Consider the following 25,987-nt stretch of genomic DNA (forward strand, 5'->3'; position numbering starts at 1 on the left):
AAGACAAAACACACTCACACACACATATACAACAACTTATATATATATATATATATATATATATATATATATATATATATATTAGGATTATCCACTCATTTCCTTACCTCCATCCTCTTTGCCCCATCCTCACGCTTGTCTACGTGGTGCTTACGTGGCGGATCATCCTCCAATGTAGGACCATCACCATACCGTGTAGCCTAATATATGTGTAACACCCCAAAACTCGAATTATTTAGTTGCTAATATGTTATCATGTTTAAAAGAAGGAAATGTAATAACTAGGTTATTAAACCTAGTTAAATGCTTGGTTAAAACAAATAAGACTATGAAATTGGGCAAGTTATGAACAAGTGACAAACATGAGGGGTTGATATGGAATAAATGAAAAGATAAAATATAAAATAAAAATTTTAAACCCTCAAACACACACCTGGGCGTGTGTGTCCGATCAGATGAGAAGAAGAAGAAGGGGGGAAAACCCCTCTCAAACCCTAATCGACGAATTGGATGGGATTCGGGCTGAATTCGAACTTGCATGAGCCTAAATAGTGAATATCTAAGCAATCTTTAGCCAAGGTATGTCTTAATTTTCAGTTTTTATGAACAACCATGAAGTGGGTTTTGATGAAAACGTGAGTTTGATCTAAATTAGGACGAAAGCTTGCTAATGTTATCATGTTTAAGTTGAATCTTGGCAAAATTTTAGTTATCTTAGTGATTTAGAATGAAACCCATGTTTATGAGTATGAGAAAGATTATGATGAACATGTGTATGATGATGATTTTGATTATGTTGATGCATATGTTACGTGCTAGGTTTTGATAGTAACATGATGTAGATGATAATGTGATCTTGTTTGAATGAAAGGATTCATGAGGTGAATATGGGAAGAATATGCTTAAATTACTTGTACAATATGCTTAGATCTTAGTACGCACGCCAAGTGTTTGATGGAATGTCTAAGTGATGTTATGATATGAGAATTATATGAAACGGCTTGAGATTTATGAATGAATTGTGGAAAGAAGAGGTTAGTAGTAAACTAACTTGAATAATGTGCCTTAGATAGAATCCATATGAGTTTTCGGAGGAATGTATGTTTTGATAAAATTATGCATTAGGAACTTGTATCTTGTGCTTGAATGGTGTGATACTCACCATGTATTTGATGCGCTTGATTTATGGTAATTAAAAGTGAATGTGTACGAAATGTGAAACAAATAGCTTATTGGTAAGTAATAATGTTTGAGTTATGTCGTATTGTTACCGTAAATGATATTGCCAAATGTAGAATCACAAAACATTTACATGTGGAAGTATGTGTAAGTAAATGTGTATGTGTATGTAATTATGTGATCATGAGGTTGTAAGCACATTTGCATCATAAATATGAGATGTATATAGTGTCATATGTATAGCCTAATAAGATGTCGCGAAGATATGAGGTTAAGTCGAAAGTTTATACAATAAACCGTTGACTTTTGAAAGCCAACTGCACATAAGAAGCATGGCTAGGATTTTGTCACAATTGTAAGATCTTAGAATGCCATATGGTATGTGTTAAATCAATATGCGTTGACATGATGGATTATATGAGTTGAAAAGATGTTATTTTGGGTATATGCCTTATGCTTGTTAGACTTGACTAATGAAAGTCAAATGTGAGTTATGCATTCGACATGATCATTTATATGTACAATCATGTATACTAACAAGGATGTGATTTCGGTGACACGAAAGCATAGGGATCATGTGGAAATGGACTCCGGTAAGAAAGGCTAACGGGTCAAGAGGAAACAAGGAAGCAAATGCGAAAACAGACGCTCAAGGTAAGTGATTCTGATTCACTTCTTAGTATGTATGTAGAATTTAATATTTATGAGTGTGGAAAATTATGCAAGTACTATGTAATGAAGGAGAGAATTAAGGTAAGCGTTACTTCAGTATATCGAAGGATTTGTATGTAACGAAGGTTAACTAGTGAAATCAAACGGGTCGAATAATGGTTTGAAGAATGTATAAGTACTTATCTTTTAATTCAACTTTTGATGTGAGATAGGATGATAAACGGATCCGTAATTAAATTACGGACTCGTAGAAACAAGAATTACTCAAAACGGACGTCTAGATCATAAGTTATGCAAGTTTTAAGTTTTAACAAGCGAGAAGTTGGAGCTGGAAATCTGCAACTCAAATAAAATGAACTTTCTGTCGATATAAGGGGGTCGCGCCATGCGACATCATAGGCAAAAAGCCGTCGCGCAACGCGACGGTATGTTGGGCCGGCAAAAGTTATTTGTTTGACTTGTTTTGTCTCGCGAACTCGTTTAAACGCGTTTTAAACTACGTAAGACTAATTGTTTCATGATTTATGAAATATTGATTCCAAGTAAAAGTTATGAGACTCCTAGTTTTTAAACGAACTCGATGTTTTGGATGATTTTCACGTCTCCTAACTTATTTTAAAGCCAGTTTAGGACATAAGTATTGTTATGAGTCACCGAATGATGAAAGTATGGATTTTTACCTTCGTGTTAGTGAAGGAAATCTATATGTCAGAGCCGTCCCCGAGAAGTATAAAAAAATTTTGGGCCTCGTGCGAGACGAAAATTTGGGCCCCTTTTCTAGGCCATAAGCGTATAAACAGTGTTTTTGGCCTTTTATCATTATATATAACTTGTAATTTACACTGCGCTTCGCGGTGGAAGTTTGATTATAAGTATAATATCGACACTTGGTAAGAAACAACGTAAAACCACGGGGAAAAGTTCATTGTAACGTCAACATACATATCGAAAAAACACTAAAAGACAAAATAGGAAAAGCAAAAAAACTACCGGTTCTTATAATACTGACAATGTTAATGATAATGTTCGTTTGGAATCAGTTTGGTTTGTCATATTAGCGAGAGAAAATTGTTCAAAGGCAAAATACTAAAAGGAATAAAAGTAGATGGAGTATACAAATATATTAGCAAATTATAAAAAAAATAAAAAAACTAAACGTGTATAATAAATAAACTTAAATTTAAACGAAAATAATAAAGTTAAAAGGGTTACATAATAAAATACTAATATAATAAATGTTTGAAAAAGACAAAAAAAAATGTGGAAATATGCCAGACTATAGACGTATGTGCTCCACAAAGTCCATGAAGCTAAATTAAAAGGTCAAAAATTAATAAAACAAGTGAAGAGCAAGCCTCGAACACGGAAAGTGGCCTTTAAAAGGCCAGTAAGGAGCCAACTGATCTACCAATTTCAGTGCAAAACTAGCATTTTTATAAAGTATATAATCTAAAACTTGCAATAAAAAAACCTACAAAAAACTATTGGGCCCTTTGAAAGCTTGGGCCTCGAGCGATGGCCCGGATTGGCCGGCCCAATAGCCGGCTCTGCTATATGTAATCGAACTTAGGGACGATTGGGTATGCAAGATGGTGAGTATAAATTTTATCTTTAAAAAAGTTGTGATTATGACAAGATGTATAGGATTATGTGAATGCAAATGGTAAGCGCAAGAGCTTGTATGTATGTGTGTGTATGTGTAGAGGTAAGTGTTGTATACAAGTGGAATTTGGAATGTGAATATGTGTGAATGCGAGACGTTACCGATGTATGAATGAATGGTATATTATGTTTGGTCATTGACGAATACTAATAAATTGTCTTGAGATTGGAATGTAATACAGGTATGAGAACATCAGGTTCAAAAAGTATTGAAGCCGAACCCGGAACAAGAGATATGAAATGGATCAAGTTTATATTATCGAATGTTATACGGATTTTTAGTTATATGATAATAATGTCATAAGATGTTGACGATGACTAATGGATATGTTGTGAATGATGTCCGCAGGAACTAAGTAGATTTTCCTTTTTATTAATTAAGATATACGGCGCATATCGAGTCAAGGAGCAAGAATTGTACGGGGAGAACGGTCACCTAGCTTGGACTATGTAACACTTGTAGAATTATTTTAGCATGAATGTTGTTAATTCAATTAGTAAATGTTGAACATTTTGTGACTGAGTCTTTACGTAAGCAATGTATTTTGTAAAGCAAGATTAATTTTTAAGGCTCGTTTTTCCGCTGCGTCATTTTCAAGCTATTACGTGTTAGGGTGTTTCAATATGTATTAGGCCTGAATAAGTACGTTTATTTTAAACTAAACTGGTTTTTCATTGAAGAAGCCAAAATAAATATTGTTTAGCAAAAAAGGTCAAGTTTTAAAATCCATTTCGCCTTGATTTCCAACTATTATAACAAAACAACCATCGACCTTTTTTTTGAACGGTAAATTTCTTTTATTTCTATTGTCTGTGTGACTTTAACCCGAGACCTTCCCCTCCCAAGGTGTTTAGACGCTTTGCCTTTGCCAATGGACCACCACCCCATTGGTAACAACCATCGACCTAATCATCGATATTTAGCGGTTAAAAACCCCTAAATACAGTTGCAATCATCGTTCCCACTTCATATCCTTTCAATTTCTAGGCTATCGGCTATCACTATACGAAAAAAGTAAAGGTAATCACCCATGGAGTCGGGATTGGAGGAGAGTTTATCGGCGAAAGTAGGGCCCTCACTTCATAGTTAGTTCAGGGTCTCCAAAAACGTAGGAACGACCCTGGGGTGTGGAGGAGGGTAGTCCTTGGAGGATGGCCCTTCATGTCACCTGCCACGTCAACATCCAAAGAGAATGCCCCTCCAAAGATGAACCAAGGGGATGGAGGATGCCCCCCCCCCCTCTTTTTTTTAATTTAATTCATATTTTTAAACATTAAATAACTTATAAAATAAAATCGTTACATATTAAAAAAACATTACATAACTTAAAAAAAGAACCCTTAACTTAAAAAATACTATATTTCTAAAAATTAAAAATTCTAAGAATTCCATTTTTGACGATCTTTTCTTTCATTTTACGAAAAATTTGACGGTCTTCTTCCGATTACGTGTTGATATCGGTTGTCATTATCTTCCATTCCTGTAATTCTACCTCCTCTTGCTTCAACTGAACCCGTTCGTCTACTTCACGTTGCTTCGCTTGTACCTTTTGGACTGTGACCTCGGTGTATGCTTTGAACTGGGCCATCAAGTCATCCATTCTCGAACTGCCCCCCGATGAGGCTTGTTTTTTTTTGCAGCCGCTGCCTTTTTGGCTTTGTCCCTTCCAGGGGGACGTACCTCTTCTCGAACTACGTTCTCTTCGTCTTCAAATTCCGGCCCGTCGTTTATATTTATTTGACATCGTGCGTCCGAGCCCCTCGCACTATAACTTCCAGTCTCTCTCTGAAGTTTTCATCCGTTTAGCGCTTTCAACCTCGTTTGGAACCGGCACCCACTTCTTATTGGTTCGCATAATCTCCCATGCCTGGACGTGTGGGAAAACCTACCGATGCTCATCTTCGTATCTACGCATCACCTCTTTAAAACGCTTTCGTCACTCCACCCACTTGGACGATTGACATATAAATTATTATAATACCCGCAAAATCGGTTGACGACCGGATGCATCTTTCACCACTTTGAATCGACGGAATCAAGATCGCGATACGTACCTTGTTCCATAATCGAACTGAATTTTGCTAGTATTTCTTTCCAAAACCATTGCCAGTTTGGTTGTTTCCTATATTTTTAAAATGTAAGAAAATTTATATATTAACAAGTTTAAAGTTTATATATTAAAAAGTTTAAAATTTATATATTTTTACATACCAATAATTGGGCATTTTGACGTGCTAATCCACGCCTTAGCTAACGCCACCTCCTCGATCTTTGACCATGGTTGCGCCTTCGGTCTCGAAGGTTGATCACCGGCTAGACACGCTAGTTGCTTCCCTTTTTTTCGTTTGGAGGTTTGGGGTTGCGTCTCCGACACATATTCTTCAACTTCATCTTATACGGGTTGAGACTATTCTACCGGTGGCGGTGAAGGTTGTGGTTGTGATTGAAATTGCGAGTTGAACGGGTTTCGCATCAACATTTTTTGCATCGATTGCATTTGGTTCATTTGAACGAAAGCGTTGGGACTTTGTTGGAAACTCGAGAAAGAGAATTGCGATGCCGACCAACTTGAATCCATCGTTGGATAGTAGCCGGGTACCGAGAAAACGTTTGGGTTCGGGTTGTTTAGATTGTACGGATCCATGGCTAAATTTATATAAAAAGATGAAGAAATTTATAAAGTTGAGAGAGAGATTGGGTTGGAATGATTTAAAAATGGGGTGAGTGTTGTTTACTTATAGATAAAATAATTAATTTTCTAAATAGCCATTGAACGACATTTATTTGAATTTTTTTTAAATCTAACCGTTAAACCATTTAGTTCAAACCACAAAGACCCGTCTTGGGCGTCGAGGTGAAACTGGAGAGGACGGGGCCGGCCCTAGAGGAGCGGTGTGCTGGCCTGGCGTCGGAGCCCGCCAGTCTTAGGTCAGTCCACATACCGTTTAGTCTAACATAGATGGTTCAATTAAAATTTAGAACATATTTTCAGATTTGATTGATTTTAGTTGGAATCATATTCGTTTTTGAATGCCCGTGTGATCCATAAAATATATATTTAAATATAAACAATATTCTTTTGGAACGGGAAATTTTATTAAAAAAAAGGCCTAGCAAGAAGCTAAAGGCAAGAGACAAACAACATTCATGAAATGATTTAGTTAGTAAGAGAAATTACACTAATCTTTTCATAATAATAACAATGATTTAATCAGCGATTTATTTTTATCCAAAGATACCCGAGCCACTTGATCTCTTCCATAATTCTTGCATTACAAACCTCTTTGTTGGAGAAGATTTTATCGTTTCTAGCCTTTCAAATGCACCCTGTAAAAATGATTCCTTGAAAAGCTTTGTTTGTCCGACTACCCAAATTTAATGGTTTATGCAACACAAGAAGGTCCCAAACTGAGAAAGCGAAGATGGGAAAGACGCCACACCAACTCGAAACCAACTGCCAAACCACCATAGCAACATAGCAAGAAGTTATTAAGTGTTCGCTTGTTTCCTGATAGTTACTGCAAAGCCTCCATAACATCGCACCCACATTTATGGTTCTTATACTAAGTGCCACCAACGAGGGAATACGATCCATTTTGCTTTCCACACAAAAACAATAAATTTCTTCGAAACCTAGCTATTCCATTCCAAAACGAATTGAGGAGTACCCAACGCCAATTTAGATGTGGATCTGACATCATAGATGCCATCGACAATGAGCCATTGGGTTCTTTGGGGCATACATACCTAATACCTATCCGGGTGTTGAGACAAAGTAACATTCTATAGTAAACTCAAATAATTTTCCAGCTCTGTCCTTTCCGATTGATTCAAACTAGTTCTTTTCCACCTCCACTTCCACATTATATTTTGGCTGATTATGTTGTAACACTCGATACCAACCAACATTTGTCCTTGTCCTTTTCTGATAAAAAATAATAAATTTTGGAAAACGTTTTTTAGGGGTTCGTTTATCACCCACGAATCTATCCAAAAACGAATACCATTCCCCAACCCAACCACACCTTTACTAAGGGTAGCCAAATTAATATTAGACTTTGCCAATTGATTTTCAGTTTAGCAATGTTATTAGACCAAGATACTTACAAGGAAGGAAGTTGGGTGTGTACTTATCATATCAGCAAAGAATATACCTCATTATGTTCCAGACCCGACACTATATGAAAACATCTAAGAAGCCGAACCATGTTAAGAACCGATTGCTTCGAGACCATTCCCTGCAAATCATCACATCATCCACAAATAAAAGGTGTGCAAGTAGAGGGTTCGTTGTTTGGAGATTGAAAACAATCAAACAAACCCACCTCCATAGCCTTTATGAACATACACGCTTCCATCCCTGAAATAAATAAAAATGGAGAAATTTGGTCGCCTTGTCTCATTCCTCGTTGGAATTGAAATTCGAAAGGAAGGAGAATCATTAATAAGCACCAAAGATCTAGCCGGAGACAAAATAGCCTTTATCCACCTACGCCATTTAACCAGGAAGTTCAACTGTTCCATAAATGAGTCGAGAAAATCCCAATTTATACGACCATACGCCTTTTCAAAATCTATTATGTAGCTATCTACCCTACATACACTTACGTAGTCCAAATTAGCTATAGTGTAAGTAGTGTTGTTCACAAATCGGTTTGATCCAATCCAATAAGATAATTTTTTAATTTCCTTAAATATGTATCCTAAGCTCATAATCTTTTTATTATACTTTTGTTCCTCAAATAACTGTCAAAAAATATTTATCCAAACCGTCAAAGATCGGTCAAAACCAACAAACAAAACTACAATTCAGTTGGATTCAGTTTTACAATTTGGTTTTGTATGTTACCTTGATATATTATTGAAGAGTCAAGATTATAAACATTGTCATACAAACTTTGTTGTCAACATAAATATTTGTTACTCTCCTTCACAAATTTGGATAGGAAATAATCAAGTGTCTATAAGATAAACGGGTCAAGCAGGTGGATATAACATGTCAAAATGGATATTAATACAACCAACACCTGAAATTAAATCAGATATAACCTATTACACATAAGTTATGATCCTCCTCGCACAAAGATTTCAGTTAATTTACCAAAACTTTCTTCCATCGTAAGGTGGGAGTATAGGACAATCAAAGCCGAAAGCTAACTAATCAAATCAACGGATCGAAGACCAGTTCATGAAACATACTTGCAATCCATATATAATGGTTAAAAACTTGCTATAAAATTCTGTCATCGTTAGTTGACGTCACGCAATCAGGTCACAGAAATGGTTTGTCGACTAGTTCTTGCGGCAATTCTCAGCTACACGAGGATGATTCTAGTCATTCTAACATTTGAAACGTTTAACTGTGTTCGCTGCATAATATGAATAAGATGTATTAGTGATTATATGACTTTTGCGGATATAGTATTTGGATGTGATTCTACTTATTTAAGGAACTAATGTACCAAAAACAAAAAGGGTAAAGAGGTAACTATATCTCACTCTTTGATAACTAATTGTGGTTGCATCATTCTCTTTTGTCCTCTTCAATGACCTCGAACACATGATCTGTTATAATTGCGGGTTTTCTCTCCATCAATTCTCCCGACACTTTGACTCCACTGGCTGTCAAAGGTATACCTTCTTCTTCTATGTCCTCAACCTCCTCTGAGTATGAATATCTGCACACGGTAAAAGTATTATATACCAATATCAAAATTTTGAATTTGACTATCAATATGTTTTACAATGAGTCAACTGAGACTTAAAATTTGTAACTGAAGGATCCGTGGCATCAAATCTTTGAGTAAAATGCCATTTTCGTCCCTCTCAGGTTTGGCCAGTTTTGCGACTTGTGTTCAAAGGTTTGTTTTTCCGCACCTGGATCCAAAAGGTTTGAAATCTTGCCATTTTTATCCGGCTCGTTAACTCCATCCAAATTTTTTCTCGGTTAAGTCAGGGGTATTTTTGTCTGTCTTGTAAACTTAAAGGGCAATTCAGTCTTTTTCACTTTATTTACAAGCATTTAAAATACCCCAGACCGAATTGCCCTTTAAGTTAACAGAAAAGACAGGAATACCCTTGACTTAACGGAGAAAAATGGATGGAGTTAACGAGCCGAATGAAAATAGCAAGATTTCAAACCTTTTGGATCCAGATGCGGAAAAACAAACCATTGGACTAAAGTCGCAAAGCTGACCAAACCTCAGGGATGAAAATGGCATTTTACTCCAAATCTTTATTCAAACCCTTGTATGTGACTGTATATTAAGTCGTATAAATGGCGAAACATAACAACATTAGTTTACCTGGTAGGATTGTGGGAAGGAGACCAGAGAAGGCATGTCACTAGTAAAAGTATATATGCCAAAACAGCCCAGAAAGCTTGAATAACCCAAGCTCGTTTCCATAGTTCACTCAAGGGATCACTTGCATTGAAGTATAACTGAATAAAAAGCATCATTATTTAATAGTTAAATACTTAGTAGATAGTGAAGAAGCAAAAGAAAGAATATGAATTGCCATATTTACAATTACTTGAATGTGGATGAAGGCGAATTGTTAACAACTAAATATGTTAGCAAGTAGCACCTCATCTTAAGGGTAGATGCACAGTACCCCCGACCGCGGAAGTGAACTCACTTCCCAAGCTAGCGACCCGACAACGCTGCCTGGCGGAGAAACCCCTACCAACTCGAGGGGAACTGAAGAGCCTGGGGTTATCAGGTTTTGAACCTGTGACCTCACAGGGTCCTCGAGCCGGATTAAAGAGGGGGTCGGTGGCCACTGGGCTGACACCCAATGGTTAAGTAGCACCTCATATTAGCATAGCAATATTAATGAGGATGATTAAAAGTAATTTAGAAAACTTTAGCTTGATTTATTTACTTATTAATGGGTAGATTTGGGTCTCGTTTTATCTCAAACGGGTCATAATAAAAACTTAACTAAAAGCAGAGTGGATTGAAAATCGCACAAACTCTATTAATAATACATACATCATTTAGATATTATTGTAATGATATTGTTTATGTAACTAAACCTAATCATCATCATACTCGGTATATCCCACCAATAGCAAAGCTAAGGTAGGGTCTGAGGAGGGTGAGATGTAGACAGCCTTACCTCTACCTCGTAGGAATAGAGAGGCTGCTTCCAATGAGACCCCCGGCTCGATAGTAGTTTTGTATCAAGCCTTGGACATAAGGCACATAACACTCAGCAATTGAGACAAACGCCGATTAGTGCATGTACCCCCTTGTCTTTCGGCTATCAACGCCACCACATGATGCATGATTAACCATCCCCCTCTTTTAACGTTATTTTCACGAAATTAGTAAAATAACGTTAAAATTAGTGCACTTTCACTTTAGCCCCCCAAGCGCCCACACATATAATTTATTAAAGATTTTGAAAATGGTAAACAAGTAGAGTACCTCGTAACCAATCCAAGCAACAGAAACCAACACTGATAAAGCTAAAGCATTAGTAAACTTTCTGTATAGTTCAAGTTTGCCCATGCTTCTCCGTATCTGAGTCAAAATTGGCAATAATAATTTCAGCAAAATTAAGTAGATTAATTACATGTTGTTGTGACACATCAGTAATTCAGTAAGAAGCTAAGCCACCATCATAATACATTAAACATCAGCACTGGCAGCTAAATGCCAACAGTCGCAATCATAAGCAAACTTTGATAATGTGACCCGGTTATGGGTAAGCATGATGATGTGGCAGATGGTGCGTTGATATCTTTGACCGTGTTGACTTTTGTGGTGCTGGCGTGGCACATGTAAATGAGTTAGCTCAGAAACTTGATCCAAATTTTCTTTAAAAGTGTGTTGCCCCAAATAGTAATTAAAGCAAAGTATGTGACTACGTACCATCATTACGCAATATTATATATCCTGATAAAAATATAACGGGACCAACTAACATTGCAATGAAGCAAAAAGAACTAAGAACAAATTTACCTGAAGCTTTTCCAAAGTTTTCGACAACGACGAAAAAATCCAAAGAATAAAGCAAGAATCCAGTAGAGCAACAGGCAACACAAGAAAAACTCTCGCCTTCCCAGAAAAATCATTAATATTTCCAACATTTTCAACAAGTTCAAGCGCTTCCGAAGCAAGAAAATACGTAAAACCAAGAAGCAACACCTTCAACGTCACACCTCCTAAAGTAGGCCGCACAACACCAAATCCCATCGATACAACCAAAAGAAGAAGTCGAGAAAACGTCTTTTTACACGCACTAAAAGTAACCGCCCAGAGCGTAATTCCAATCGGTCTGCTTCCCGTGACGTTAAAATTCACATACTCAAAATACCAAAGAGCCATTTCACACATACCCAAACCGATAACAACCGTTATATGGTAATGCAGCGGTATTATATCCTTCCAGTGCTGCACAAATCTAAGAAACCATAGAAGACCGAGGATAAGATACGCTAACGACATAAACCCGTAAAATGGCATAAGTGGTGTCATCTTTCCCGGTAGGAAACCATCTGGATTTCGCCAAACAGTTCTTCCGCTCATTATCGTCGTGCCAATAAGTTGCGGATCGCAAAACATGAAGTAAAGATAATACATTCCGGTTCTGTTGATCTCAACGGTATGTAGCACCATTTTTGCCTCTTCGCTTTTTCCGCCAAAAGGGGTTTGAATCCGTTTGGGCCAGCCCGGGTTATCGGGGTCTTGGCGGATGATGACTTCTCCTACTTTGCAAGAACCGTCACTGGCGAGTTTGGGTGTGCAGCATATTGCATCTGAGTTTAAATATGCACCGCCGATTTTATCGCGGTTTTTTACTTCGACTAATATAGCCTCGACTAAACCAGTACTTTGTTGCATCTCGTTTTGTTTAGCTGCAACCTCCTTTGGTCTTCTAAAGATGATAGATTCAAACCTGCAATCATATGGTTAGTATGAATAAATATTTAAACTTTAAAGTGTAGTTTGTGATGTGATTTCAACCAAAGTATAGAAGTAAATAGATTTTTTATTCATAAGCTCCAACCAAGTAGCCAGTGACGAAGCTTGAGATTTTTGAGCGGGGGGTCGAAAACGTATATACCCAAAAATTTCTATACAAAAACTACATACTCTCCCCTAATGAGCGAAAAGTTCGGGGGGTCGGCCGCCCCCTCCCGCCCCCACTAAGCTACGCCAATGCAAGTAGCTCTTTCGTTTAATTCGAAAAGGGTTTGGTAACTTCATACAGTAGTGATCAATCAAGTTTCTCAAGTGCTCACCAAAGTCAAATAAAGTTTTTTTTCCTCTAAAGTCACATAACTTTCATTAAATGTTTCAAGTTAGTGAATTTTTTTATAAAATATTAACAAAAAAGTTAATATCAAACCGGTTCAACACTTAATGGTTCAGACCTCTTCCTCGTTCAGCACTTAACCATTCACATCTTGCCAAACAATAAACCTGACTAAAAAGACAGTTATATCCCTGACCCATTCGGTTAAGTCCAACAGCCGGTTAACATTTTAAAAATCATCATGTATCAAGTATGTTAAAACTTTCAGACAGTCAGATAATACTTTCAAATTTCAATACAACAACAGAACAGAACAAAGCATATCATAACACACAATACATTACAATCAAGTCAAAGATCAAACCCTAAATGAAGAAAACAAAAGAAAATGTGTACTTACCGTATAAAGGATTTGCCAAGAATAGAATTATCTTGATTAGAGGCATTAAGGTGGACCTTAGAAGCATACATTCCCTCGCTTCCGCCATGAAAGAAGAAGGAATTGGATCGAGGTATGAATCCCTCGTTCTTGTATTCGTGGATTGAAGCTTTTACATGATTGATCGCTGATAAACTCAAAAGAAGAATTAGAATTAGAATTGGTGTTGGGTTGTGGTGATTACTGCATCTGTTGAATCTCATGTTCTTCGGTCATGTGAAAATGCGATTTGCGTAAAAGATGTACGAAGAAGATGAAGTTTGATGATGAGCACAAGGGAATAATAGTTTGGTTAAAGATATACTTTAATTTCCCCCAAAAAAGTAGTTTGGTTAAAGATATACTTTAATAACATTCATAAATATAATATTAGACTTTTACAATCAAGTCGTGAAGAAGTTGTAGCTATAACTTTTAGGTGTTAGTTTGTTTTTCAGACATAAAACTATCTATAAGTTGATTTCATCGGTTTTTATATCTGTAATTAAAGATGTGGTCTGAAGCACTACAAGCTGAAAATATAAGACTGTTTATTTTTACAGACATTCAAGAACCTTATGTTCAACAAATCCAACATTAATGTAATTATCTTCTACGAAATATAAACACCAATGAAACATAAATATTCAAGAAGCAAAAAAGAAGCTAAATCAAGAAGCAAAAATTAGGTCTAAGAAGTTAAATCAAGAAGCAAAAAAGAAGTACCTGGTCGGAGGAGAAGAGGGAGGTCGTCGGACGGCGAGGAGAAGAGGGAGGTCGCCGTAAAACTGGTCGGAGGAGCAGCGTCTGGGAGGGGCTGATGTTTTAAACGTATATGAGGGAGGAGTATATTAGGGTTTTTGTGAAGATGTTTTAAGAAGGGGGTCCATAACTTATTTTTTAAGATGAAAAAAGGTGAGTTCAGGTCTGTTTAAAAAAACAAACACTCATCAAGGGTAACGTCTGCGCGCCTCCAGACGTCAGCCCCTTGAAGATGTTTGAAGAAAAAAAAAAGGAAAATGGACTGTATCACCCTCAACTATGCAAAATTGGCTGATATCACGCTCAACTTTCAAGTTGGCTCCCACCACCCCCTACTCGACAACTTGGTGTCACTGTCACCCCTTCGTTAAATAATCACTAACTCAGTTAGGTTTCTAATCCTACGTGGCAAGAAACTTGTGAGGTGGACAACCTACATGGCAAGAGACTTGTGAGGTGGACAACCTTTATCATCTTTGTAAATCACCCAAACCCATCTTCCCAAATCTTCACCAATGTCACTCTCCTAACTGATCTTCCCAATTCCCAAATCTCAAATAACTCCCCTAACAACAACAACATCTATCCAAACCTTCCTCAAATGGCTCTAGCTTGTCTCGGATCAAACAAAACCAACCCCACCTCACCGAATCGAATACTCTGATCACCGGCGACACCTTCTCCACCACATCCTCCGTCACAGTAATCGCCTCAGTTACCGTTTCTTCCGCAACAAGCAACGGTTCCGTCACTTCCGTAACGGTTCTCGCGATTGCTTCAACGTCTAGGGTTTTCAGATCTGTCCGCAACAAGCAACGGTTCCGTCACTTCATAAACCCTAGAAAGAAAGGTCACTTCTGTAACGGTTCTCGCGATTGATTCAGGTTTTTGTTGTTAATCAAAGTTTTTGTTGTTAATCAAAGTTTGTTTCAAGATAAAGATTGAATGCAATCTGAGATGGGTTGTTGGTATTGTGTGTAACCCACTAATGATTTGAGCATTTGTTGTTGTTTCTTGATCTGGGTGTTCATAATTCTCAACTTTTATGTTTAAAGTTTGGTTCTTGATGAAGATTTGAGGTTATGATCTTGTTTCTTGATATGGGTGTTCTGTTTCTTGAAGAAATTGATCATCATACTCTGTTTTTGGATTGATTTAGCTTTTGTTTTGATCTGATCTGGATTTTGACCTTCAAACATTATTCCAACCGGAATAAAATGAGAATCCACATAGAGCAGTGCCGGTTACATCCAGCGGCAGTTAACGATACGTAAATGAAGGTTCTCAGGTGGCTGAGAGGTTGAATCGGAAAATATTGAATCGGACCACCACTGATTTAGGGTTTTTATTTAGTTACAGGGATGATGATAAAGGGTGAGTCCACATAACCATGCCATGTCAGTAAAAATTGGCCAGGTCAGCAAAAATTGGCCAGGTCAGCAAAAAAAACTAACCTCGTTAGTGTCTGGTTAACGACGGGGCGACACAGCAACCTAAGTGTCGAGTAGGGGGTGGTGGGAGCCAACTTGAAAGTTGAGCGTGATATCGGCCAATTTTGCATAGTTGAGGGTGATACAGTCCATTTCCCCCAAAAAAAAACACATCCTTAGTGAAACAAACACCTCCTTAGTGAAACAAACACTTATTAGATATCAACTTATCAAGAGAGATATAAAGTGTATTTGCTACCATCTATCCAAACCACCGTAAATTTTATGTTTATTGTACTCATATTTGTTTTTTAAACCATGTGTTATCATGGCGTTGGGGGCATAGGAAGGAGGCCACATCAGCCAACACCAGCCAACACCACCACACCTCGGCAAAGGCACGAGCGTGGGGCTTCGCCCGAAGGGCTAGTCATGGCATGGCGGAGCAAGAAAGTTATTTTTTGTTTTTCTAGCATTGGATATATACTCACCAATCATATTTTGGCACATCAATCACTAACCAAGTCCCTCTATTTGTAGGTGAAAAAAGTATGCCACATGACATCATTTTTTCTTTTCCAGAACCAAAACCATAGCACATAACCTTATAAACTTATTTACAAATATTTTAAACCTTAAACATCTCATAAGAAATGTGTTATAAACAAACAATAAGTAATTAAAGTGGAAACTAAATTTGAATACAACATATTCATCCACCCATCTAAGTTCTCATAATAACTATGATGATAAAGAAAGGAGCGAGGATTAAAAATAGCACAACGAATTTAACACTAATATTATTATGTATTAGGAGTGACATTTCTAGACATGATGTTACGACTCCTCTTCGGGTTTACCACAGGAGACACAAAAAGGCCCAAGTCCAAGCCCAATTATTTATATTGGACCAGCTGAAGACCATCGCATGCCTGTCCCTTGATCCACTATTCGCCTATTCCCTGTTAGTGGCTGAGAGGGAAATGGGGAGCAGTTATTTAGTTTTACGGTAACTATTAATTAGGGTATTATGTGTTAGTGGGATTATTCAGTTTTTGAAAGTTGTTTTTGTGTTTGGAGATTTCCCCTTCTCGAATTGGGGCAGACTTTCTCTTTGATTTCGTTTGTTAATCATTCAGCTACCGTTAATTAATTACTTGATTGCATCAACTGGTTCCATTGCCGGGAAACGAAAACATGGTGCAGACCCGGGGAAATTCAGGCATCGAAGGTGATGGTACAACCCTGGAAGCGTTAACTGCCCAAATAGCAACGATGGCGGCTTCAATGGAGTCCCTGAAACAGGAAATGAGTGCGCTAAAAAAGGAAAAATCAAGTGGCAGATCAGGGGGGTATGATGACACCGAGAGTTCTGGGCAATCTTCCCGCAATTATCGACCCTACAACAAAATTGACTTTCCAAAGTACGGTGGTGAAGATCCACGAGGATGGATTCTGAAAGCAGAACAGTACTTTAGGTATTATAACATACCAGATGAAGAAAAGGTGACTATTGCTTCGATGCATTTAGAAGGGGATGCTCTGGATTTATATTCATGGCTTTCAGCAGAACAACCTCTTCAATTCTGGGAGGAATTAACTCTGGCTTTTCAGAAGAACTTTGGGCCTGCAGAATTTCAGAATCCAGACGAATACCTTTGTAGTATTAAGCAAACAGGGACGGTGCAGGAATATAGACAAGAATTTGCCAAGCGATCCGCCCGGGTGTCGAATTGGTCAGATAATAGTCTATTGGGAGTGTTTTTGAATGGGTTAAAAGATGAACTCAAGGCTGATGTTCGTATTCAGAAACCTAAGACGGTGTACAACGCTATGAGTTTAGCCATGGAATATGAGGCAAAGATAGGGCATAGTCGATTAGCACGGGTGGCAGCTTGGACTCCTACTTCCAAGTCTACAACGGATTCAAAGTTGACGGTGAACAACCCTACACCAACTCCGACATACCCGAAATCAACCCCGCGGCTCACATAAACCGAAAACAGGCGCGTTATATACGAGGGGAGTGCTATCGCTGCGGGGATAAATTTGGACCCTGTCACCGTTGTAAAACCGGCTCACTAAAATTGCTGGAAAGTGAAGAAATTGAGGGGAAACATGGGGAAGAAAAAACTGATCGCGCTCTCAATTTGGACGAGATGGCAGAGATCAGCCTTAATGCTATTTTTGGCAAATCCAACACTACCACCATGAAATTATCCGGTACTCTAAACTCCACCGAAATTCTCATTTTAATTGATAGTGGGTCTACCCACAATTTTATTTCAGATAATCTGGTGAGGGAATTGGGGTTAACTACTCATTTGGTTACCCCTTTTGGAGTTCAAATCGGGAACGGGGACATAATTCGTTGTAATAAGGTGCGTCGAGATGTGCCGATCCAGCTCACCGAACTTAAAATATCCCAAGACTTCTATCCATTTTCAATTAGTAGCGCTGATGTCGTCTTAGGAATACAGTGGCTGGCCTCTTTGAATACCGTTCAAGCCAATTAGAATGAAATGTTTCTCATCTTTACCATTGATGGTCAAAAGTATAAGTTATAGGGGGTGGCTTCCGGGCTACAAAAATCAGCTGCGTTCCAACACCTGTGCATCGAACCCACGACTGAGATTGATGTACCCAAATTTCTACAACCTGTAATCACCACCTACAAAACCATATTCCAAGAGCCCACTACTCTTCCCCCTTTTCGAACCCACACTCACTCAATTCCTCTCCTTCCGAACACCTGACCACCCAACATCAGACCATACCGATACCCGCACTCTCAAAAAAATGAAATTGAAAGGCAGGTAGCTACACTATTAGAGTCTGGCTTCATACAGGCCAGCACTAGCCCGTTTTCCAGTCCGGTTCTTTTAGTTAAAAAAAGGATCAAACTTGGCGCATGTGTGTTGACTATCGCGCCTTGAACTGAGCCACTATAGCAGACAAATACCCCATACCCACTATTGATGAGCTGTTAGATGAATTGCATGGTGCTCAGGTGTTTACCAAATTGGATCTGCGATCTGGGTATTATCAAATTCGAATGAATCCTGCCAACGTCGAGAAAACCGCTTTCAGAACTCATTTTGGGCACTATGAGTTCAAAGTCATGCCCTTTGGACTAACGAATGCGCCATCGACCTTTCAAGCCGCTATGAACGATCTATTAAGGCCACACCTATGTCGTTTTATTCTGGTGTTCTTTGATGACATTTTAATCTACAGTCGTGACCGAGACTTACATGTGCATCACTTACAAACTGCCTTGGGGTTACTACAAGCACAACAATTTTTTGCAAAATTAACCAAGTGTTATTTTGGTCAATCCAAGGTTCCGTTCTTGGGTCATATTGTTACAGCAGCCGGAGTCCAGGTAGACCAAGAGAAAATTTCAGCAGTGGTTGCTTGGCCTTTACCTGTTAATGTCAAGGCTATTCGGGGATTTTTGGGTCTCACTGGGTATTATCGGCGCTTCGTTCGTAATTATGGAATCATTGCTCGACCCCTTACTGCATTTACAAAGAAGGAGGGTTTTAAATGGTCTCAAGAGGCAGCAGCTGCATTTGAGAAGTTAAAGCAAGCTCTTATTTCTGCCCCTGTTCTCCGACTCCCGGATTTTCACGCACCGTTTATGGTGGAATGTGACGCATCATCGGATGGAGTAGGGGCCATACTAATACAACATGAACATCCAGTATGTAACACCCCGTGTTTTCGAATGTCAAAGTCAAAGTCCAAGTCAACTTTGACTTCTTTGACTGTTAATATTTCTCTTTGCTTTTTGTATTATGTGGAGTAAGTGTTGTCTAATGAAATGATCGAATGTTTAATCAATACGACCGAGTATGACTGTGAATAGTAGGAAGTAACAATGCGATAAAGTTAATCAATCAATAACCAAGCTAATCGATTCATCAATCGAACTCGAGACTCGAATTATGCGAACTCTGGTGTTATTATACGTGTGTGTGTGCCTTATGTGTTACTTGTGCGTGTTTACTTATATGTTTGGTGTGGTATTCAAGTGAATCAATCGAAAATCAAATCGAAACTCGAAAAGCAATCGAACTCAATCGAAACTGACATCGAAACGTGACTATTAGAAGATTGTATGTTAGATATAGTAGTTGGGACTAAAAGTAATTTGACTAGGAACTCTATCGTATTCGTATCATCGTCCATCGAAATCGAAACATCAAAAATCGTCGCGAAACACTCAAAGTGGGTCGCGGATCGAACAGGAGGCATCCTGATCGAACAGGCCAGTCGATCGGCTAGCATCTTCCTAGCCGATCGAGCAGCCCATTCGATCGGAGCTCCTGGCTGATCGGCTGCCACTTTCCTCTTTTGGAGCCTATAAATAGGGCTGTCATTGTCACACTTTCCATTTTTGGAAAGCTCTGGCCGAACCAGCCTTCTTCTTCACCTTTTCTCAGATTTCTCTCAACTCCGGTAAGCTTTCACTCTAATTCTTGTACGATTTTGATCATTGCATGATTCTACACCTTTCTATCTTTCAAAACTTGATTTTTAACCGTGAAATCACCAAGATCTAAGTGTTCTTGGGTGATGTCATCATGGTGTTCTTGAAGAACACCAAACTTTGGCCTCATTCAACCATGAATAGCTTAGATCTGACCGATTTCCACATAAACAAACTAAGATTCTTACAAATCTTAACATTTTATGAATAATTTCCAATTATCTTCAACCTTTTACACTCAAAACCTTAAAACCGGTAGAAACGGAGCTTAAACCGGCTAACTAATCATTCTAACAGTTAAGAGGTTCAAGATTCGGATTCTATATACTAGGTTCACCGACGATGGGTTAAACTCTAAACTGACGTTCCGAACCGTTCACCGGCCGGACTTGGGTGATTCCTGTTCGAGTCGAAGAAACGAGTAGGAACGGAGGATATCATAGTTCAACTCGTTATCAAAACTACCTCGATATGACAACAAGTAATTAAACAGCCAAGAGTTAGACGAAAGGCCGACCAGGTCAGACTTGCTGGCCGAACGGCTAGGCTGTTCGAACAGCCCAGCCGATCGGACATGCCAGCCGATCGACTGGGCCAGCCGATCGGCTAGCATATGGTCCCACACTTTTCGAATTTTATGAAGTATGCTATTGACGAAGTGATGTTCGATCGAATACGCTACTCGATTGGTAAACATTACTCTTCGGATCATGAGATACTATGCTTCAACACTTAATCGTTTTTACAACTCGTTCGTAGTATGGAATGCCAGCTGATCGAACAGTCTGTTCGATCGAGCGACATCCTATTGAGCATCACTCTAAGGTTCCCAGCCGATCGATTAAGCCGGCCGATCGAACGGACCGTTCGATCGACCTGAAAGGTAAGGACATTTTTGTGTTCTCATATACTACAACGAAAACTTCAAAAGTTCAAATCCTCAAACACAAACACACCAGAGGAAGAAACAATCCACTCGAATGGCCCAGCCGATCGAACAGGACTATCCAAACGGACATACCAGCCGACCGAACAGCCCGTTCGATCGAACCTGCCGTTCGATCGACCAGCCCATTCGATCCATTCACACTTGTCTTATTTTCCACGTTACTCATTGTTGTGCTATCAAACTATTCAGGCTAACCCTACTCTCAGCGCTCCCTTCAATCCATAATCAATCATTGTGAGTATACTCGATCCCTTTTTGCTTTTAGCACTTTTGGGTGTTACATACGTTGCTTATATCAAAACACAAATGATCACACTACTCAAACTATTTGAACGCTAACCAATATGCATGTATTACGTGACTTAATGAATGCTCGTTGATTGTGTTTACATGTGGAATGCTGTCTACCTGCCTTAACGACGTAGTACTATAGTTTGGACTCAGCACCCGTTCACACGGGGGTTGTTAAGGACAATTACTTGCATGGATTACGGTGGTAATCATGTATTGCGAACCGTCTCGGACGGTCAACCCACAGTCATTGGTATCGATAGGTCCATGTCGATAATTAACATGCTTCGTTTTCCTCTGTGTACGTGCTGGTTATGCGTAAACTATTCGAACTCTATATGCTATTACCAAACTTGTATGCTCACCTTTACATTTTATGTATTGACTTTATTTTAACGTATGTGACAGGTAATTAGGATGCTAATTTGCTAGGAAAGCAAGGCTAGAATAAGTTTCTAGAAGCCCCCAACAAATAGTTGTCTGCCAAGAACAAGCATTTGAGGCATAGTAGTCTGTAGATCTTGTCCTCTGGCATTACAGCCAGAAAGTCAACAGAATAGGGGTCTAGAAGCAGATAAACAATTGCTGTAATAATATTTGAATCTGAGTTGTCGGAACGGAATTTCTTGTTTGGATGATTATCTGTAATGACATGTTTGATTATTCGGGATACGGTATGGGACGTATCTTTAACTGGATTATATAAATAGTTGTTATGGAAACTTCTGAATAATCTGTTTCGCTCAGTGCCGCGCCTCGATGATTCCGCCATCGGTTGGGGTGTGATAGAATGGTATCAGAGCCATAACTATAGGGAATTAGGTTAGACACGACCTATTCCGGGTCGTTGTCTTAGAGACCTAGACTATAGTTAGGAACCAACAGACCCAGTTTATTTGCCTTGTTCTGCAATCCTTCACTATCACTGCACTCAAATTTTCGATGAAAGTCAGGCGATTCAGTCAGGAATAGGTGTGAAAACCGCAAACTCCCGACTAAATTGACTGGCTTACGGGGATTTTACTCCTTCATCTTGACATTTTCGCCAATAAACGAGGAGAATTATACCAAATCAGGTGTGAAACCCCCATTTTGATGAAAATCCTCCTGAAATTTTCTTAAAACCAGGAAGAAATTGCTAAGCCAAGGGGTGAAACCCTAACCTTGGCAGTTTGTTCTGGACTTTATTTATCTCACCAAGGCCTCGACGGACTCCAACGACCTGAACTCACAAGTATGACCTAGGGAACGCGTGTGGAATGCCCAGGAATCGAGGCAGAAACACGACCTCTAGAGTCGGAAATGATGACAAGTCTACTGTGAATAGTCGAGTTGCCTAGGGTAGTCGATGTCTAGTAGCCGCAGACAATCTATCTCTCGATTTTATGTGTTTCGATTCTGAGAACCGCAGTCGCGTACTCGGATGACTCGTTGATTTTATGTGATTTTGTGTGCTTTATCTGCTTACGTGTTTATATTTTGGATATTATTCGATTTTACTGCCATTTCAATCAACACACACGACTTGTACTGTTATTCTATCCCCATTCGATCTCCAGTTGCTGCAATCCAGACAATATTATGCTATGTTATGCTGCACGATCAAGTTAGGCTAAAACGATGCTATTCGATATGCGACACGAACGACACACGAGCTTTGAATGATAGGATCTTGAGGCAGTCAGAATGCTATATGTGCTTATAGGGGAATTACGTGACATTACCTGCCTCTGTGATTTAGGGCGTATGTGCTTTCCGTGACTATGTGCTTCTGTGCTCTACTTGCTTATGTGCTTTTGTGGTTATGTGGATTCTGTGCTTTTATGTTTGGATTTTGTGATACGTGTTTCGACGTGTTCCTAAGCTTTAGTAATCTAGACGTGTGAGGTGAGAATCGATTACGTTGTGTTGAGTCCTGTGACGATGTCTATTGCAGACCATGTCGTCGTCTGGATCCCGACACCGACTGACTCGCCAGGAAAAGAGAGACCAACGCCTCGCTGCTATCATCTCCAAACAAGTGGCGAAAGCCGTGAGTGAGGTGTATGAAAATGCCAGCAAAACGTCTGAAGAATCCCGAGCTGAGAACCCTAAGGATTCAAGCAAGACTGCTTTTAGCTTCAAGCAGTTTAAAGCATGCGGACCGAAGGAGTTCACCAGTGAGGATGGCTCTACTGCCATGTTTCATTGGTTCGACTCGGTCGAAGTCACCCTGTGATAAAGCGGATGCCCCGAAAATCTCCGCACTCTCAATGCTACTGGCGTCTTCCAGTCCCGTGCTCTAGACTGGTGGATTGCTGAACGAAACAAGCGTGGGAATGATGCAGCTTACGAGCTGACATGGGAGGAACTGAATGCAATTATGATCGACGAATTTTGCCCTCCCCATGAACGCCAAAAGTTGGAGGATGAATTTTGGGTCATCAAGCAGAAAGACGGAGACAACGCTGCTCTCACTGCTCGCTTCAAGCAGCTCAGTATCATCTGTCCCGATCAAGTCAAGACTCCAGAAATGACCATCAAGAAGTATATCCGAGCTCTGCCAGACTATGTAGCAGATTTTGTTCACGCCTCCAAGCCAGCAACGATCGAGGAAACCTACCTGCTAGCCGCTGAGATTAACGACAAGCGGGTAAAGGCTGGTTTCTGGGACAAGCAAACCAAGTCTCTGCACCAAGCTACAACAGCATCCACCGACAACACCACTGCTCAACCCTCCAAGACATCAAGAAGGAAGAAGAAGCACAGCAACAACAGCTCCAGCAATAAGAGCTGTGCTGCCGCAACCACTGCTGCTCCTTTACAAGCTGTACCAGCTCGACAGCAGCAACAGCACCGCTCAGCTCTAGTGATCAATGCACCGCCAGCAAAGCGTGCATACACAGGCCCTCACCCACTCTGCCCAACGTGTTCGTATCATCACCCGGTGGGTCTAGCCTGTCGTTTTTGTGCTCACTGTAACCTTTACGGTCATTTCACTGCAAACTGTCGCTATGGTCCCCGTCAAGCCCCAGTTCAAGCTACTGTCAACCAAGCTCTACTTCCCGCCCCTCAAGGCCAACAAGCAGCTCAAGCCCCTGCAGCCAACGCTCGAGTCTGCTTTGCATGTGGTGACCCTAACCACTTTGCAAACAGGTGCCCGAACAGGGTGGTTAAGCAAGAGCCCCAGCAGCAACAACCACAACAGCAGCCTCAGCAACAGCAGCAAGCAGCCCATGCCCGAACCTTTAACATCAATGCCCGTCAGGCTCAGGCGGATAACAACGTGGTTAATGGTACGTTCCTTGTGAATGGTATTTATGCATCATGTTTGTTTGATACTGGAGCCGATAACTGCTTTGTGTCGTTTGAATTCGAGAAGCTTCTTAGTCGTAAGCGCTCTTCTCTGTCCTCGTCATTCGAAGTCGAAGTCGCTATGGGAAGAATGCCGTTAATTCAGTACTCCGTGATTGTACTCTCGAACTCAATAATCACATTTTCCCAATTGACCTTATTCCAATGCAACTCGGAAGCTTTGACGTCATAATAGGCATGGACTTTCTTCGCGAAAACCATGCTGAAGTTGTGTGCTTCGAAAAGATGATTCGATTCTCGCTCGCGAATGGTGATCTATTGTGTGTGTACGGTGAAACGGCGTCGAAAGGTCTCAAGCTCATGTCTTGTATTCAAGCCAGCAAGTATCTCCGTAAGGAATACCGAGCCTTCTTGGCCAACATTATAGTAGCGGAGAAGGAAAAGAAAAAGAAAGTTGAAGCCAAAGGCGTTCCAGTGGTTCGTGAATTTCCTCAGGTGTTCCCTGACGATCTTCTCGGACTACCACCAAGTCGAGATATCGACTTCCGCATCGACCTCATTCCTGGAGCTAACCTCGTTGCCAAAGCCCCTTACCGACTCGCACCATCCGAAATGAGGGAACTCTCGAACCAACTCCAGGAATTACTCGAAAAAGGCTTTATTCGCCCAAGCACCTCTCCTTGGGGCGCGCCAGTCCTTTTCGTCAAAAAGAAGGATGGATCGTTCCGGATGTGCATCGATTACCGGGAATTGAATAAGCTAACCATCAAGAACCGATACCCCTTGCCCCGAATCGACGATTTGTTTGATCAGCTACAAGGTGCATCATGTTTCTCTAAGATCGATCTGCGCTCAGGATATCATTAGCTACGGATTCAAGAGGAAGACATTCCTAAAACCGCTTTTCGAACCCGTTATGGCATTACGAATTTGTTGTTATGCCCTTTGGTCTAACCAACGCACCCGCGGTTTTTATGGATCTGATGAATCGCGTGTGTAAGCCTTACCTTGACCGTTTCGTGATCGTGTTCATCGACGATGTCTTGATTTATTCCAAAACGAAAACCGAACACGCGCAACATCTACGTTTGGTTCTCGAGTTACTCCAGGGGAATCAACTCTACGCCAAATTCTCCAAGTGCGAATTCTGGTTGGAGGAGGTTCAGTTTCTGGGTCACATTGTGAATAGCCAGGGTATCCATGTCGATCCCGCGAAGATTGAAGCCGTCAAAAGCTGGATTACGCCTAAGAACCCGTCTGAAGTTCGTTCTTTTCTCGGACTCGCGGGCTATTGTCGACGATTCATTGAAGGATTCTCCAAGATCGCTGTGCCACTTACCGCTCTTACTCATAAGGACAAGCCTTTTGTGTGGGGAAACGCACAAGAGACTGCCTTTCAAACCCTCAAGCATATGCTGTGCAACGCTCCGATTCTTACGCTGCCCGACAGAAGCGACAACTTCATTGTCTACTGTGATGCTTCTAACCTTGGTCTCGGCTGTGTCCTCATGCAGCGAGACAAGGTTATAGCCTACGCATCTCGTCAGCTCAAGATCCACGAGAAGAA

At 40.0% G+C, this 25,987-nt stretch overlaps 2 protein-coding genes across 3 annotated transcripts; one reads left to right on the top strand and one right to left on the bottom strand.

Moving 5' to 3' along the window:
* Positions 1 to 8,483: 8,483 nt before the first annotated feature.
* Positions 8,484 to 13,533, bottom strand: LOC110872659 (transmembrane protein 87A). Of its 2 annotated transcripts, none has more exons than XM_022121508.2 (6): positions 13,182 to 13,533; positions 11,485 to 12,421; positions 10,948 to 11,043; positions 9,820 to 9,956; positions 9,022 to 9,192; positions 8,484 to 8,885 (listed from the first exon to the last, which is right to left on the bottom strand). In XM_022121508.2, the coding sequence occupies exons 1-5, from the start codon at positions 13,421 to 13,423 to the stop codon at positions 9,039 to 9,041; spliced, it is 1,566 nt and encodes a 521-aa protein (XP_021977200.1). In that variant the 5' UTR covers positions 13,424 to 13,533; the 3' UTR covers positions 8,484 to 8,885; positions 9,022 to 9,038. The 2 variants fall into 2 exon arrangements, with proteins under 2 accessions (XP_021977200.1, XP_021977198.1); XM_022121506.2 differs by having other exon boundaries at positions 8,484 to 8,883; positions 9,014 to 9,192.
* A 4,017-nt stretch (positions 13,534 to 17,550) lies between these two features.
* LOC110869884 (uncharacterized mitochondrial protein AtMg00860-like) lies at positions 17,551 to 21,558 on the top strand. The gene is made up of 3 exons (XM_022119089.1): positions 17,551 to 17,772; positions 18,735 to 19,097; positions 21,535 to 21,558. Exons 1-3 carry the CDS (start codon positions 17,551 to 17,553, stop codon positions 21,556 to 21,558), a joined length of 609 nt encoding a protein of 202 aa, XP_021974781.1.
* The last annotated feature ends 4,429 nt before the right edge of the window (positions 21,559 to 25,987 follow it).

The sequence above is a fragment of the Helianthus annuus genome, chromosome 8 (genome assembly GCF_002127325.2).
Source record: "Helianthus annuus cultivar XRQ/B chromosome 8, HanXRQr2.0-SUNRISE, whole genome shotgun sequence".
NCBI lineage: Eukaryota > Viridiplantae > Streptophyta > Magnoliopsida > Asterales > Asteraceae > Helianthus > Helianthus annuus.

Excerpts from the sequence above, each read along its gene's own strand:
- LOC110872659 (XM_022121508.2), bottom strand. The coding sequence starts at position 13,423 with ATGAGATTCAACAGATGCAGTAATCACCACAACCCAACACCAATTCTA. Across the intron at positions 12,422-13,181 it reads CTTGGCAAATCCTTTATACG|GTTTGAATCTATCATCTTTA; the intron begins GTAAGTACACAT and ends ATATGATTGCAG. Across the intron at positions 9,957-10,947 it reads TTGCTTGGATTGGTTACGAG|TTATACTTCAATGCAAGTGA; the intron begins GTACTCTACTTG and ends CTTTTTATTCAG.
- LOC110869884 (XM_022119089.1), top strand. The coding sequence starts at position 17,551 with ATGGCAGAGATCAGCCTTAATGCTATTTTTGGCAAATCCAACACTACC. Across the intron at positions 17,773-18,734 it reads ACATAATTCGTTGTAATAAG|GTTCCGTTCTTGGGTCATAT; the intron begins GTGCGTCGAGAT and ends GGTCAATCCAAG. Across the intron at positions 19,098-21,534 it reads TAATACAACATGAACATCCA|GTAATTAGGATGCTAATTTG; the intron begins GTATGTAACACC and ends CGTATGTGACAG.